Source organism: Panthera pardus, unplaced genomic scaffold, assembly GCF_024362965.1.
Source record: "Panthera pardus isolate Hobbes unplaced genomic scaffold, ASM2436296v1 HiC_scaffold_17, whole genome shotgun sequence".
Lineage (NCBI taxonomy): Eukaryota > Metazoa > Chordata > Mammalia > Carnivora > Felidae > Panthera > Panthera pardus.
Genome location: NW_026526732.1, coordinates 19,706,515 through 19,721,135, shown reverse-complemented (window position 1 = coordinate 19,721,135; position 14,621 = coordinate 19,706,515). Strand labels below are relative to the sequence as shown.

The 14,621-nt window shown below is 39.1% G+C and overlaps 1 protein-coding gene across 4 annotated transcripts in view; it reads left to right on the top strand.

The window, feature by feature from the left end:
- Positions 1–14,621, top strand: part of ADGB (androglobin) — a 162,577-nt gene that overhangs the window by 146,010 nt on the left and 1,946 nt on the right. For 3 of the 4 annotated variants that reach the window (XM_019425030.2, XM_019425028.2, XM_019425031.2), the window contains 5 exons: positions 21–123; positions 585–644; positions 2,921–3,130; positions 9,109–9,199; positions 9,921–10,107. In XM_019425030.2, coding sequence (XP_019280575.2) covers positions 21–123; positions 585–644; positions 2,921–3,130; positions 9,109–9,199; positions 9,921–10,107 — 651 coding nt within the window. The remainder of the gene's footprint in view (positions 1–20; positions 124–584; positions 645–2,920; positions 3,131–9,108; positions 9,200–9,920; positions 10,108–14,621) is intronic. The other variant, XM_019425029.2, reaches the window with a different exon arrangement.

Sequence of the window (14,621 nt, the reverse complement as noted above, 5' to 3'; positions counted from 1 at the left end):
TGATAGTGTTTGTTCTTTAGGCTTCCCAGGCTCGCCTGCATTACCTCAGCCGGTTCATTAGGAAAATTCCGGATGCTGAGAGTGTGCCTATGTCTGAAAGCCAAACTAAAGCACCAGAGGACGGTCAGTGAACTCTGCCCCTCACGACCTCAGAGCACAAGACTGCTCCTTGCACCTCTTAAAAGATACTCAGGGCATCATCCTGGGTAAAAAGAAAGCATTGGAGAAGCTGTTTGCCTACAGGATTGTGAAGAGTTACGTACAATCCTGTAGGAAAACAGGTCCTGGAACATTTTCTCTTTGCCTAGCAGATGTTTAGTTTTCCCCCCAAGTAGATACGGTTTTCTCCATTTCAGAAAAGATGAAATCTTTTCTGGGTGGCTCATTGGTCAAGCGTCCCATTCTTGATTTCCACTTGGGCCAGGATGCCAGGGTAGTGGGATAGAGCCCTGCGTCCGGCTTTGTGCTGAGCGTGGAGCCTTCTTGGGATTCTCTCTCTTCCTCTCCCTCTGCCCCTCCCCAGCTCACATGCACTCCCTCCCTCCTCTCTCTCTCTCTCTCTCTCTCTCAAACAAACAAACAAGAGATGAAACCAGAAATAAGAATGCAACATAGTTCAAAGGTAGCAGTGTGTAAACTTGAAGGCAGGCCTGCTGCTGTTACTCTGGCTCCTTTCTAGTAATAATAACTATAAATAATAGCAATAACATAAAACAGACTGCCTTTATTGAGTGATTGCCGTGGGCCTGAAACTGAAAATATTAATTATTCCAGTTAAGACATCAATCCACTGATCTGTAATGTTATTTTCAACTTACCAATAAGAACACAGGCCCAGAGTAATTTGCTCTGTAATTTGTTAAATTCATAAGATACCCAGAGACACAGCCAGCTTGCAAACAGCTCCCCATGACCCTGAGTGCCTTCTCACAAAAACCTGGCTGGCCCATTACAACCTCACTGGGACACCCAGGGAGGCTGACCGCACTCACATCCCAAATCATGCTTTCCATGGTCACATCTACAGGAGTATAATTCAATAATTGTTATAAAGATAATAACGCCTCTTAACTTTTCATATAAGGAGTAGGAATAACAAATATCATCCTGATTTTGTTTTCTTGGGATGCGCATTCCTCACATCACTTTTTGTTTATCTCATTTTAACTTACAGCAACCGTGAGGTAGACCCTGCTATTCCCATTTTATAGACAAAGAGACCAATGCTCAGAGTCCCCGAACTGCTCCTAAGTCACACATCTAAAACATGACGGAGTTGGGATTTGAAATATTTCTAACTGCTAAAGTACTCCCTTTCCTAAGGGTTAAAGTCTCATGTCCTATTAACAGTACAAAGGTGGATAGGTTTTATTATGATTTTATGATTTTATTATTTTAAATTGTATTGTTTAATTAGATTTTGTTATTTTTTAAGCATTGTATTAAATTATATGTAAAAGAAAAAATGTTGCGCTGGATGCTTGTTAAAAATGGCAAGGGAGATCATTCAAGACTTGTAATAGGAGTCAAGACTGTTGTAGTAGGAGAGAGAGGTTGAATTCAACTTTGAATACAACAGGGACAAATGGGGATTCATAGCACATAGGCAGGGAGTGGGTGGGAAGTTACTCAGAAAAACTTGGTTAGGTATGGTTAGGAGGGTGGAAAAAGAGAGGAACTGGATTGGATATCAAAGCAGGGGTGGGGTGGGGTAGGGGAATGCGATTCTTGATAAATTAGTCTAACAGGATTCTTTGCTAAAACTAGGATTCGAGCCAAGGACAAGTCCTAGTAGAGAACAAGGTTCCGAGGAGCCTGAACTTGTCCTACAACATACCTGCAGTTAAGGCATAAATATTTATTGTATAGCTTGATGCATTTTTACGTACAGATACACTCAGGAACGACCATTCAGATCAAGATCTAAAACACAAAAATACATCCCCAGAGTCTTTCTCTTTCCCTTCCCTCAGCCATTTCCTCCCTCAGGGTAACTCCTTGTCTGACCTCTGTTACCATGTATTGCTTTCGTCTGTTCTTGAACTTCTAATATTTGGACTCAGACAGTATACACTTTAAACTCCTCACTGTTAAGCCGTTCCACTGCTTCTTGTGTCAGGCTTAGTAAGTTGTGTTTTATAAGAGATTTGTCTACTTCATCTAAGTTAAACTTCCTGGAATAAATTTTATTTTGATCTCTTTTTTCTTGATCAGTTTTGCTCTAGGGGTATACCAATTTTATTATTTTTAAATGTACTTATTTCAACATTTCTCCCAGGTTTTGAGCATTAACCTATCATCACCTTTTATTCAAAGTGGAATATAATGTCAATTAAATTATCTGCAATTCATAAATAGGAGGGAAATATCTGTATGCTGTGGAATTGGGGTAGGTTTTACATGGTTTTTCCTAGGCATAAAGATCTAGAAAAGTGAGAGTAGAATTATGGCATGAAGGAAAAACTTTCCTGCTTCACAAGCAATAGCTCTTCTCTGCTCTATTTTAAGATAACTTTAGACAAGTACCTATACACAGGGCTCCCTTCTCCAGAGATGAGAATCCCATTCACATACATTTCTCATACAAGGTAGGTTGTATTTCCTCCAGGGCCCAGGGTAGCAGTGGCCCCAGTGGTTCAGAGATCCCATTTCCATTTGTAATGTCTCACCTCCAAAAAGCCTCTATTCTTATGTAATCTTTTCATATCCTGAGACAGCTTCCAGACACATGGGCTGCCTGGGCCATCCACAATGTTTTCTGAGGGACCAATGATTGCTGTTTGCTAGTGCTCCTTAGAGGTGACAAATATTTCATGTCTGCTCCAAATCTGTGCTCCCACTAGCCCGGTTACTTTTTGGATATGATTTCATAGAATGCAAGCTTTTTTTTTTTTTCAGTAATGCACATGTCATGTTGTAGTTGAAACATCTTCAAGTGCCATAAAAGAGCCAGACGCAAAGGGTTCCATGAGTTCAGAGAGCAAAGATATCCCGCCGTTGGGGAGTATGCTGTGGAAGAAGTGGCAGATGACCAGGGGCTTGAAGGACTGGTCAAAACTGGTGAGCAGCGAAATTGGAGGAACGTCTCCAGCAGGGAAGGAGGAACAGACGGTGCGGAAGGAAAATATCAGTAAGCATTATTCTCATTTGTGAGACAAAGACATACTTGGAAATAAAAATTCTGGAACAGGCACAAACACATGTGATGTCTAGGGTGATAAATGGAAAAGTATGTATTTTGGATTTATAGGTCTTCATTTTGCTTGTCAGAGCTGATAATCTGCTCAAGGACCTCATTACTAACCAGTTATCTTAGGGATAGAAGTGGGCCAACAAAAGTAGCAGGTGTATTTTTGTATATTTTTCTGTGTCTACAAATACTAAAAATAAAATTGCAGTGACCACATATGCCATTGTCACTGAACGCAGACGCTTTTTGTTAATCTGTGATATGCTACATGGTAGATTTTCTTTTTACCTTTTATAACAAGTTTTAAATATTTGGATTCTAAAATTCTGGAGGGGAGGAAGTTTCAGTGGTGTACGAGCCACACTAATTTGGTTCATTTCTGTATAATGGAGATTCGTCTTTATTCACTAAAATGAGTGCAAATCCAGGGCACCTGGGTGGCTCAGCCATTCAAACGTCTGACTCTTGATTTCGGTTAGGTCATGATCTCAGTTTTCCTGAGTTCCAGCCCTGCATTGGGCTCTGTGCTGACAGTGAAGAGCCTGCTTAGGATTCTCTCTCCCGCTCTCTCTGCCCCTTTCTTGTTGGCGTGCTCGCTCTCTCAAAATAAATAAATAAACTTTAAAGAAAATAAAAAATAAAATGAATGTAAATCCTCGATTGAAGGTTTTAAGAAGAAAGGTCTTTCCATGCTGGCCTCCATGAGGAAGGATTTCCCCTAAGCAACTCCTGGACTTTCTGTTGGTAAAGGACTTAGTGTCCCATATGGTTGAAACAATGAATTGGGCTGCTCATAGGGGGTCCTGAATCCCCTGCTAGTCCCTGAGTTGGAAGCACTACCTATGACTGAGGGGGCTGCAAGGGTCAGCTGGCTCTAAAGTTCTGTGACCCTGGATGGTTGGCCTTTCACATCAAGCTACATCCTCCAACCATACCTGTATCAGGAGGTACAATCTTACTCTTTATGTCCCTACTTATTCAGAACCCAGGCAGGAGAGAAACATATTTTGGAAGGATGCATCCTCCAAAACACCAAAAATGGTTCTCTTCTCCAAATGGCTAAACCACTCTGAGAAGCTTAAAATTAAAAACTGTTTAAGGTTAAAACACGTCCTTGAAGGATTTCCACAGGGAAGAAGAAAATTCCAAAGTTCAAAGGGTGTTTTACTATGGTTACAAAAGATTTGATTTTTGAGCCAATATTTTGAAAGCAAGCACTCATTTAATAAATAATAACATACATGACATAACACTAAAGCTTATTAGAATAATACTTCTCATTCTATATGAACATTTAATTTGTAGAGTGGTTTTGCATATATTATCTCACTAGAGCCTCCATGAGCTAAACAAACCGTATACTGGTATCTCTGTCTCAAAACTGATGTGATTGATAAATGCCTCACCCTAGGGCAGGAAGCCAAAACAGTTTGTGGTGAATCAAACCCTAGTTCTTGGAATTCCTCATGTTGTGATCTCTAACAGAAGGCAAATTTTTCCCCACACTCGATTAGAAGCCTGTGGAATGAAAATACAATTAAATTCTGAGGTCAACTGTTTATTTATGTGCTAATAAGGTAACTTTTTAAGTTGAAAAAATTGAATGTAATCATGATTCTTCACACCAGCCTCGGGTACTGTGTCCCACAGGCGTGGTGGAGATTTCATTTATTTTTTAAAGTTGATTTATTTTGAGAGAGAGAGAGAGAGAGAGTGCATGCACAAGGAAGAGCAGGGAAGAGGCAGAGAGAGAATTCCAGGCAGGCTCTGCACTGCTGACACAGAGCCCGATGAGGGGCGGGAACCCACTAACTGTAAGATCATGACCTGAGCTGAAATCAAGAGTCAGAGGCTGAAACCAACTGAGCCACCCAGGCGCCCTGCTTTCACTTTTCACTCTGAGCCCCAGGCCAGTGCTGTGAAGGGCTGCGTCAGTGTCGGCTCTCCTGCTTCTCAGGTCTTCATACTTTTGGCCGGCAGAGTTTCATACCTTTGTACTAAAGTTCACATCCCCATGAAAGAGTGTACTTTGGGGCAGAAAGGAAAGGGCAGGAAACACGGAGGAAGGGTAAATGTGAGCAGGAGTGGACGACTGAGGGCAAAGCAGCCTGTCCTCAAGCAAAATTCCCCCAAAACATTCTTAAATGTGTTTTATTATAATTCTTATTGAATATAAATAATATAACATATGTATAATATAATAATATGAAAATATATATAAAATAAAATATAAATTTAATCACACTACCAAGTAAACTTGAGCCCCTCTCCCTCTGAGAAGAGGGGTGCTTTTGTGTCTCCCGCACATCTTACAACACCGAAACACTGCCATGTACTCCAGGTACTGGGGTAGTAGAAGGAATCCTGTTTGAGAGCCATGGGTCTGGCTGTCCAGCTGTTCTCTGGAACTCTGTATGTTGTTGCCACCTCTGCTGTTGGTGCCTCCGTCATATTGGCCCTCCCTCCTGGGGAAGCATCACCCATAAGAGATTACAGATCCTATGAGAGCTTTGGGTGATCTGGCCTCTACACACCTGGAGATACTTGTGATTCCCAGAAAACTACTTTATTCTTGCCACTGTATATTTTCATGCAATAGGTAACTTAGATGATTTCTTTCATAGTACCAGAGGACATGGAAATGATGTCATTATTTTACTCCTACGCATTCTTCCTCAATACCAAAGCCATCGTCAAGGTCAAGAGTATAAACATTGCTTTCAAATGCCCTTTGATCTCTGGGAGCCTCTAGAAAATTCCTCTTCCAGAGGTTGCAGGTGATCTCTGTCTTTATTCCCACATCTTTTGCCAGGCCATCACAATCGCTAGGTCTTAAGCAGACATTCTCAGACTACCTATGATGAAGTCAGTCTTCTCCCCTAGTCTGCTGGAAGCTGAAACTTTTGAAAAATGTAATAAAATGACCCAGTGATGACCAATTACTATAAAGATATTTCTAAATACATATGCTCACTTTCAGAACTTATCCCATAGAGACTCAGTTTGCAAAGGATGGTACCTACACACACACACACACACACACACACACACACACACTTTGGGCTGTACTATTTTAGAGGTACAAGACTGTCATAGTACTCTCATACGCTTTTCTGACACAACAGAGTTTTGTAGAACATGAAAGTTAATCCTTTCTGTCCCTTTCCCACACCCTCTTCTGCTTAAATGTATGTTACTTGGCAGGATGTAAGAAAACACAAACATCTAATTAATCAGAAAGTATTTTCTTTCCAGTCAAAGTCAGCAGAGTTGGTGTCTTATAGAAATCACTCATGTTTGAACTGCCAAAAATATACCCAGCATAAGTAGGTATGTTCATAAGAAAAGCAAATGAACTTTAGATACCATAGCAATCACAATGAAAAAAGAAAAACTATTGGCCACTGATTTCTTTTCTTTTTTTTAAATGTTTATTCATTCTTTGGGAGAGAGACAGAGACAGAGAGACAGAGCATGAGCGGGGAAGGGGCAGAGAGACAGGGACACAGAATCGAAAGCAGGCTCCAGGCTCTGAGCTGTTAGCACAGAGACCAATCCAGGACTTGAACTCAGGAACCACAAGCTCATGATCTGAGCTGAAGTCAGACACTTAACTGACTGAGCCACCCAGGCACCCCTGGCTACTGGTTTCTAAAAAAAACATATTGTAAAATGTTAATTCCTCAGGATTGTTTTATTTAATGTTATAAAATAAAAAACTTGATTGAATTTAAGTTTTAATAATGGAGTAGAGTTGAAATATTCTGTTTTCTCACATGGACCATGTCTTTATGTTTTTGAAAAAATGAAAACTTAATTTGGATATTATTTTAAAAATGTTTTTAAAGGTTTACATTAGATTATATTTCTGAATGAGTGATAATTTTTAACAAGTTGTTATACATTAAGCACTTTAACAATATTTCTGAAGGCTATTGCAACCACATGTAAAAAGCAAGATTAGTGGGCATGAGACCTCTTGCATGGATTTGACATATCCTCTCCCAAAAAGCAATAATAAACTGAAAACAATTAATTAAAATACATTTTAGGGGCACTGGGTGGCTCAGTTGGTTAAGCATCTGACTTCAGCCTAGGTCATGATCTCACTGGTCCCAAGTTTGAGCCCTGTGTTGGGCTCTGTGCTGACAGCTCAGAGCCTGGAGCCTGCTTCAGATTCTGTGTCTCCCTCTCCCTCTCTGCTCCTCCCCCACTCACACTCTGTCTCTCTCTCTCTCTCAAAAATAAATAAACCTTAAAAAAATTAAAAAAAATTTAAACTCTGAAAGCATACAACTAAATAAAAAAATACAAGATACAAGATTAATATATAAAAACTATTTTTATGTCTACATATTATCAATGAGCAATCAAAAAAGTAAATTAAGACAATTTCATTCACAGTAATGTCAGTAACAAATGTATGGAAATAAATTTAACAAAAGTGCAAGACTTGTCTACTGAAAACTACAAAACATCACTAATAGAAATTTTTAAAAATCTAAAGCGGGAGGCTGTCCATGCTTTGGACTAGAAGACTCACTATAGTAAGATAGCAATTCTCCCCAAATTGATCTATAAATCCAGTATAATCTCTATCAAAATTCTAGTAGACATTTTATAGAATTTAACATCCTGATCTCAAAACTTATTTGGAAATGCAAAAGACCCAGAATGATCAAAATAACTTTGATAAAGAACCAGGGAGGAGGATTTTTACTTCATGATTTCAGAATTTCTTTGAAGCTAACAATAACCAAAACACTACAATTTGACAGTTTCTTTAAAAAGTTAGATGTCATTTTACCATTCCTAGTTACATTGAATATCCAGGAAAGGCAGATCTGTAGAGACAGAGTCCATGGATGTCTGCCCAAGGCTTGAGGTGAGAATGGAGAGGGGATGTAAAAAGCCCAGGAGATCTGCGTGGAGAGCGGAAATGTTTTGAGACTGGGTTTTGGCGCTGGTTGTGCAACTCCGTAAACTTACTAAAACATATTGAATTACACTTTTAAAATGGGGGAATTTGATGGCATGTAAATTATACTCCAGAAATTTTTAAACAGGAGATGAAATGTCCTGGGAAGGCTGAATGGTTACTATTTTAGACTCTAAAGTCTCTTGTTTAAGTACCTTCTAGTGGGTACGTATGGGTCCCTGGGGTAGAGATCTCCTGCTAACTTGATTTGCATTCGGTGTATGTTACCCACTCCGCTGGATCTACAAGTTTCTTGAATTAGAGTACTATGTCTTAAGTATTTTTACATTCCACCCCCATAATGCTTATGAGACCTTTCAAGCCTAGACTAAGCGCTTTCAATATTGGGTCACTTAATTTGTTTATAATGAAGTACAGTAGGACTTTTCCTTTTTGTCTCTACTTTCACTTAACTACAGTCATGATAACGTTCTGTTACTCTGCTTATAGAGTATATGCACTTTACCCATCTCCTTCATTTTGCTGTAAGTACAGTAACACCAGCTAGAGGACAAATATGAAATATCATTAAATTTTAATAACATCATATTGAGTCACATTAAAATAAAGTCACATTAAAACAATATTAAATTAGTAAGTCCAATCAGTGTGTTTTTTTTTAATGTTTATATATTTTTGAGAGAGAGAGAGAGAGAGAGAGAGCAAGTGGCCGAAGGGCAGAGAGAGAGGGAGATACAGAATCTGAAGCAGGCTCCAGTCTCTGAGCTGTCAGCACAGAGCCTGACCCGGGGCTCGAACTTCTGAACTGTGAGATCCTGACCTGAGCCTAAGTTGGATGCTTACCTGACTAAGCCACCCAGATGCCCAAAATGGTGGTTGTTTTTCTTTAACAGAAGATAGTATTTTTAACTAAAATGAGATGTAACTGTCTATTAGTGTCTATTCTTTTTTGAAAATCTAGGACTTATTTTTTCAACAGGGCCTCGTTCGCGATCCCCAACAATTTTGGAAATGTCTCCACAACTTATTCGAAAAGCACTAGAATGTGTAGACATAACACAATATGTACGGTAAGTTTTAATAGACACGATTAATGCAAACATCTCTGTTCACAGAATTTTTGATACAGGGATAACCAGTTACTAAACTAGTGAAAATTTGAAATTAAATGCTTAATATATTTTCAGTATATTCAAATTTCTAGATGTACGTGGTTTTACATCTTCCATTTAGCAAATCTTTTATTAAGTCAATCATAAAAGCATTTAAGTATTTTCTTTAACATTTTAGTTTGCAAGCTGATTAAGGGGAGTTGAGCTACAAAAAATTCCCACTAGGTCTGCTGGCATTATTTCAGTAGGTTTAATTTAATTTAATTTAATTTAATTTTTTAGTAGGTTCAATTTTATTAAGAAGAAGACAATAGGATTAATAGAGAGATAGTTACTCAAGCATACTTATAAGTTTGAAAATATTTCAACATTATTTAGCTACATAAATTAAAAAGAAAACCTCCAAAATAATCTCATAGTTTCCAACACCAATCCCACGAACACCTTATCAGATGGAGCATCGAATTTCACTGGTATTTCTCTAGAATTGTTTCCTAAAATATTAGTGAACCAGTAAATGGAGCGTGGCCAATCAAAAAATAACAGTGTATTCTTTCTATTGCTAATATTCTATTGGATTCAGTCTACCACACTGTCAAGACAATTTAAATTATTTGAATTCTAAAGTTCATCGCAGTGTTCCAAAATGATTTATGCATCTCCTGTGATGTCTTTGTAGAAAAACAAGAGACGCTGATCCTGTGCTACAAACAGAGGATCTGAACCAGCAGCAGGCAATGCAAAAGGCAGAAGAGGTTCACCAGTTCCGACAGTATAGGACCAGAGTACTCAGCATTCGAGACATTGAGCAAGAGGAACAGCTTAAAATAAAGGATAAAATCCTGGAGATGTATGGGGAAATGTGGGTGAGTCTCAACATACACCCATGGGTCAGAGTTGATACATTCTCTTATAATGTTGAAAAGATACCACAGAATCATGTAGGACCTGGGTAGAAAGACATTTTGAAAGTATTTAGTTGTCAGCTCCTCAGAAAAGGTGGAGAATTGGTGAAACACATTTAATTTCACTTACTTCCTTAAACCCCTCCAAGATGCAGTATTGGGAATCTATCCACAAAATAAGAAGGAGAAAGAAGACAATGACCAAATACTTGTGAAGTTGACAGAGAGCTGGATGAAGAACATATTAATAGACTTGAGGCACCCAAACTGTAAGGTGGCAGTAGAAAAGCTCTTAAACAATCAATCCAATTCGCTCCATAGAATCCCTAAAAGGCTCAGCAATTGGTGGCATCAGCCACATGAAGAAATGGACGTGAGGTGGGAGGAAGACAAGACTGTTGGTTTTGCTTGGCTTGAAGCTATTTAAGAAGTAGTTCATTTGCAGATCATCAACTCAATGTTTTGTAGCCAGGTGACTGTCCCTCCACCCTAGCAGAAAAGTAAAGTTGCTTTATTTAGACAAGGTCCAAAATGATAAAAGGGGGGGGGGTGGATTAGCGTAGTGAAGAAGACCAAGTTTAATTAAAAATGGAAGTATCATACAAGAAATGGGAAAATTTGATAAATATGTATCGCTGACTTCCACTATAGTGGATAAAGACTTTTTTTTTCCTCCCTCTTTCCTACAACACACACACACACACACACACACACACACACACACACACTCCCAAAGATACTGATGGCTACAAGACTTTCTAAACATTTCAGCCACAGTGACATTAGGTTCTCTATGTTGTTTCCAGCACTAGCTGATCTGAGGAATATGCTTCTTTGACACCTTCTCTTGTTTGTCCAATAGGCATCTTAAACCAAACCTCTCCAAATCCATTATTCTATCATTCTTGTCATTTTTGCCCTCTCTTTCATGTCAGCCCGAACATTTCCTCCATCAATATTCCCCACCCAGGAAGGGCAATTGTAGTCTTTCCATTGCTCAGAGTGCAGACTTTGGAGACATCCTTGACTTCTCTTACCTCCCTCATCTAACCCATAATCGACATTTGCCAACATTATCTTGAAAACATATCTCTAATTCAATCACCTTTCATTCTCTCCACCCCTACCACCATAGTCCAAATGGTCTGTGTTTTCTATTCAGAGTGTCCTATTCAGTGTTTTCTATTCTATTGCCATAGCCTCCTGACTGATCTCACTGCTTCCATCATGTCCTTCTACAATGGAATCTCTGTTAGAAGCCAAAATGACTCTAACCATGAGGATAAACTATTTTATCCTGTGGTAACAGACAGCCACAGTGTCTCAGTGGTTTAAGACAGGGGTTGGCAAACTTGTTTTCTATAAAGGGCCGGATAGTAAATATTTTTGCCTTTGCAGACCATATGTTGTATCTACTTAACTCTGCCGTTGTTACCACAAATTCAGTCAAAGATAACGCCTACGTGTGTTTCAATAAATTCTATTTGGAAAACTAGGCAATGAGCCAGATTTTTCCATAGGCCTTTGTTTAGCAACCGCTGGATGAAAACAGTAAAAGAGTATTTCTCCTTGTAGCTACAGGTCCAGTGAAGTTGAGCAGAGGGTCCTTCTCACAGTTACATTTCGTTGTCACATTGCATTGGCCAAAGCTAGTCACATGGTCACATACAACTTCAGTGAAAGAATTAATCTTGCTGACACCGTGATTTCAAATTTCTAGCATCAGTAACCCTGAGACATTAAATTACTGTTCCTTAAGCCACCCAGTCTGTGGCACTTTGTTACGAAAGCCCTAGCATGCTAATACACACTGCAGTGCTACCCTAGGCCTGGAGAACAACTGCAAACCCTTTATGAACTGCGCTGGTGCGGATCATAGTACATCTTTAAAATGGAGAGTGGGACTATCTCACTCCTGTAGTGGCTTCATTTTCCACTAAGAAATAAAGGCTTAACTATGGTGTCTAGAGCTCTCTATAATCTAGTGTCCACTTTCCCCTCTAATCCTTTTCTCTCTGATTCTATATGCTTTCCTTCTTTTGTTTTTTTTTTCCAAACTGACCTCACCTTTCCACTAATAGCCAGACATGTTCCCACCTCTGAGCCTTTGGCTTGCTCCCACCTCTTCCTGGAATATTCTTCCCCTAGACAGCCAAATGGTTTACAGCCTCACTTTCTGCAATCTTTCATCTATTGCCATTTTATTAGAGAGATCTCCTCTAAGCTATTATTTTTCAATTAGCACCCTTCAAGATTTGTGTACCTGTATCTGGCCTTATTATTTTCTTTAAAGGATTTACCATGGTTTAGCATGGGAAGGTATGTATTTGATACATATTATTTATAAATATTAGAAGTATTTCTTTATCATATATAAATATATAATATTCATATATAACATATATATGTATATAACATGCACACATTTTAAATATATCTTGTGTAGAATATAGATCATATGTGAACAGGAACTTTGATTCACTGTTGTATACCCCAAACCTGGAAGAGGTGTCTATTTCACAGAAATTTGTTTCAAAAATGAATCAGTGAATCCATAAATGAATGTTAAAATTATGTAAATTCAATTCATATCGTATAGAAAATAGTTTAAATTAAAATATTATAAGACAAAAGGGAAATTCATTATTGCCAATCAGCTAGTTTCTTTCTGTGTTTAAAAGACAAGAAAATGCAGTAGATGGGGAGGCCATAAGGGAAGACGTATCAACTGGGATGGTTTTTAATTCAGATCTCCTTCTTTAAGTGTGAGGTACAAAAATCCTAGTTTTGATTGAAGCTATCTTAATAGAAACATCGTCAGCACGACATTTCTCATCAGATGGGAGAAAAGCATGCCTATCCTCAAGAGGTTACGGATATATATTAAACTTACTTTACACTAAACCCTTTAGATGATTTTTTCTCTCTTCTTAATATGGCACCACTATCATCTCATGCAGTAGGTTTAGTAAAGCTGATTTTATTGTGGTAGATACAGTGCTTTGCTTCCACCCAAAGCGTGGAGAAGAGCCTGGTTCTGACATTTAACTCTTCTGCAGTCTCCACTCAACTTCTGCAAGTTGCAAAACCAGGCAAAATTTCTTGAAGAATTCAGCAATGAAGACAAAACAGTCACTCTAGAAGATTCTCTTCTGGTTAGCATCAGTTCGTTCATCCTTCTGTTTTTAATTATATCATTCTTGAAACAGGAAACCGTCAACAGGTCGAACCATAATTGTACCCATACTATCAGAAATGCAAGTGAAGTGAGAAAGCCAAAGCCTCTTCATAAACCTACATTGGCCCTTAGTTATCACTGCTTTATTTGTGAACGTTTTCAGGGAAGCCATTTCTAGACATTTCTAGAATGTTGCCATTATGTCAGTCATTAATAGGTCATTAACTCAGTTCTTGCCTATAGCTTTGAAAATTACCCTTTTTGTGGCGGGGGTGGGGGGGGTGGGGAGGACCTGGGTGGCTCAGTCAGTTAAGCGTCCAACTTCGGCTCAGGTCAGGATCGCACCGTTTCAGAGTTCGAGCCCCATCTCGGGCTCTGGACTGACAGCTCAGAGCCTGGAGGCTGCTTCAGATCTGTGTCTCCCTCCCTCTCTCTCTCTGCCCCTCCCCTACTTGCACTCTATCTCTCTCTCTTAAAAATAAACATAAAAAAATGTTTTTTAAAATAGAAAATTACGCTTTTTTAAAAAAATATATAAACTATATTTAAGGACAGTTAAACTATAGAAACTATCCTTACCCGTTTATCATTTTCTGATAGTTCCCATTTGCACAATTTATTCATTCAAGAAATATTTCTGGACATTTTTGTATCAGGGACTGTCCTAAGCATGAACAAAAAAGATAAACCCTGGCCATTGGGTAGCTCACGTACTAGTGGAGCAAAAGACGCTAAAATACAAACACAATATATAAATACAAGGTATGGTATGATAGAAAGGGAAAGTGTTGAAAAAAAAGAAAAGTGGAACACTACGAGAACGCAGTGATTCAGAAGAGATACTGGCTGGAGTAAAGGCCCCGGGGGAGTGAACACTTGGTCTTGGTGCGTTAGAGGCAGGACAGCAAGGAGGTCTGTGCCCCTGGAGGAGAGTGAGACAGGGGTAGATGAGTGGGAGGGGAGGTCAGAAAGGAACTGGGGGGAAGTGGACAGACAAGGTAATCACATAGGGCTTGCAAAAGACTGGAAGGACATTAGCGTTTATTCGGAAGGATGTATGGAACCACAACAGGGTTCTAAAGAGCAGAGGGGTAACATGATCTGACTTCCATTTTACTTTTTATTTTTTAATGTTTATTTATTTTTGAGAGAGAGACAAAGACAGGGACATGTGCGCTCATGCACACACACATGAGTGGGGGAGGGGCAGAGAGAGAGGGAGACACAGAACTTGAAATAGGTTCTGTCAGCACAAACCCTGGCACGAGGCTCGAACTGACGAACCGTGAGATGATGA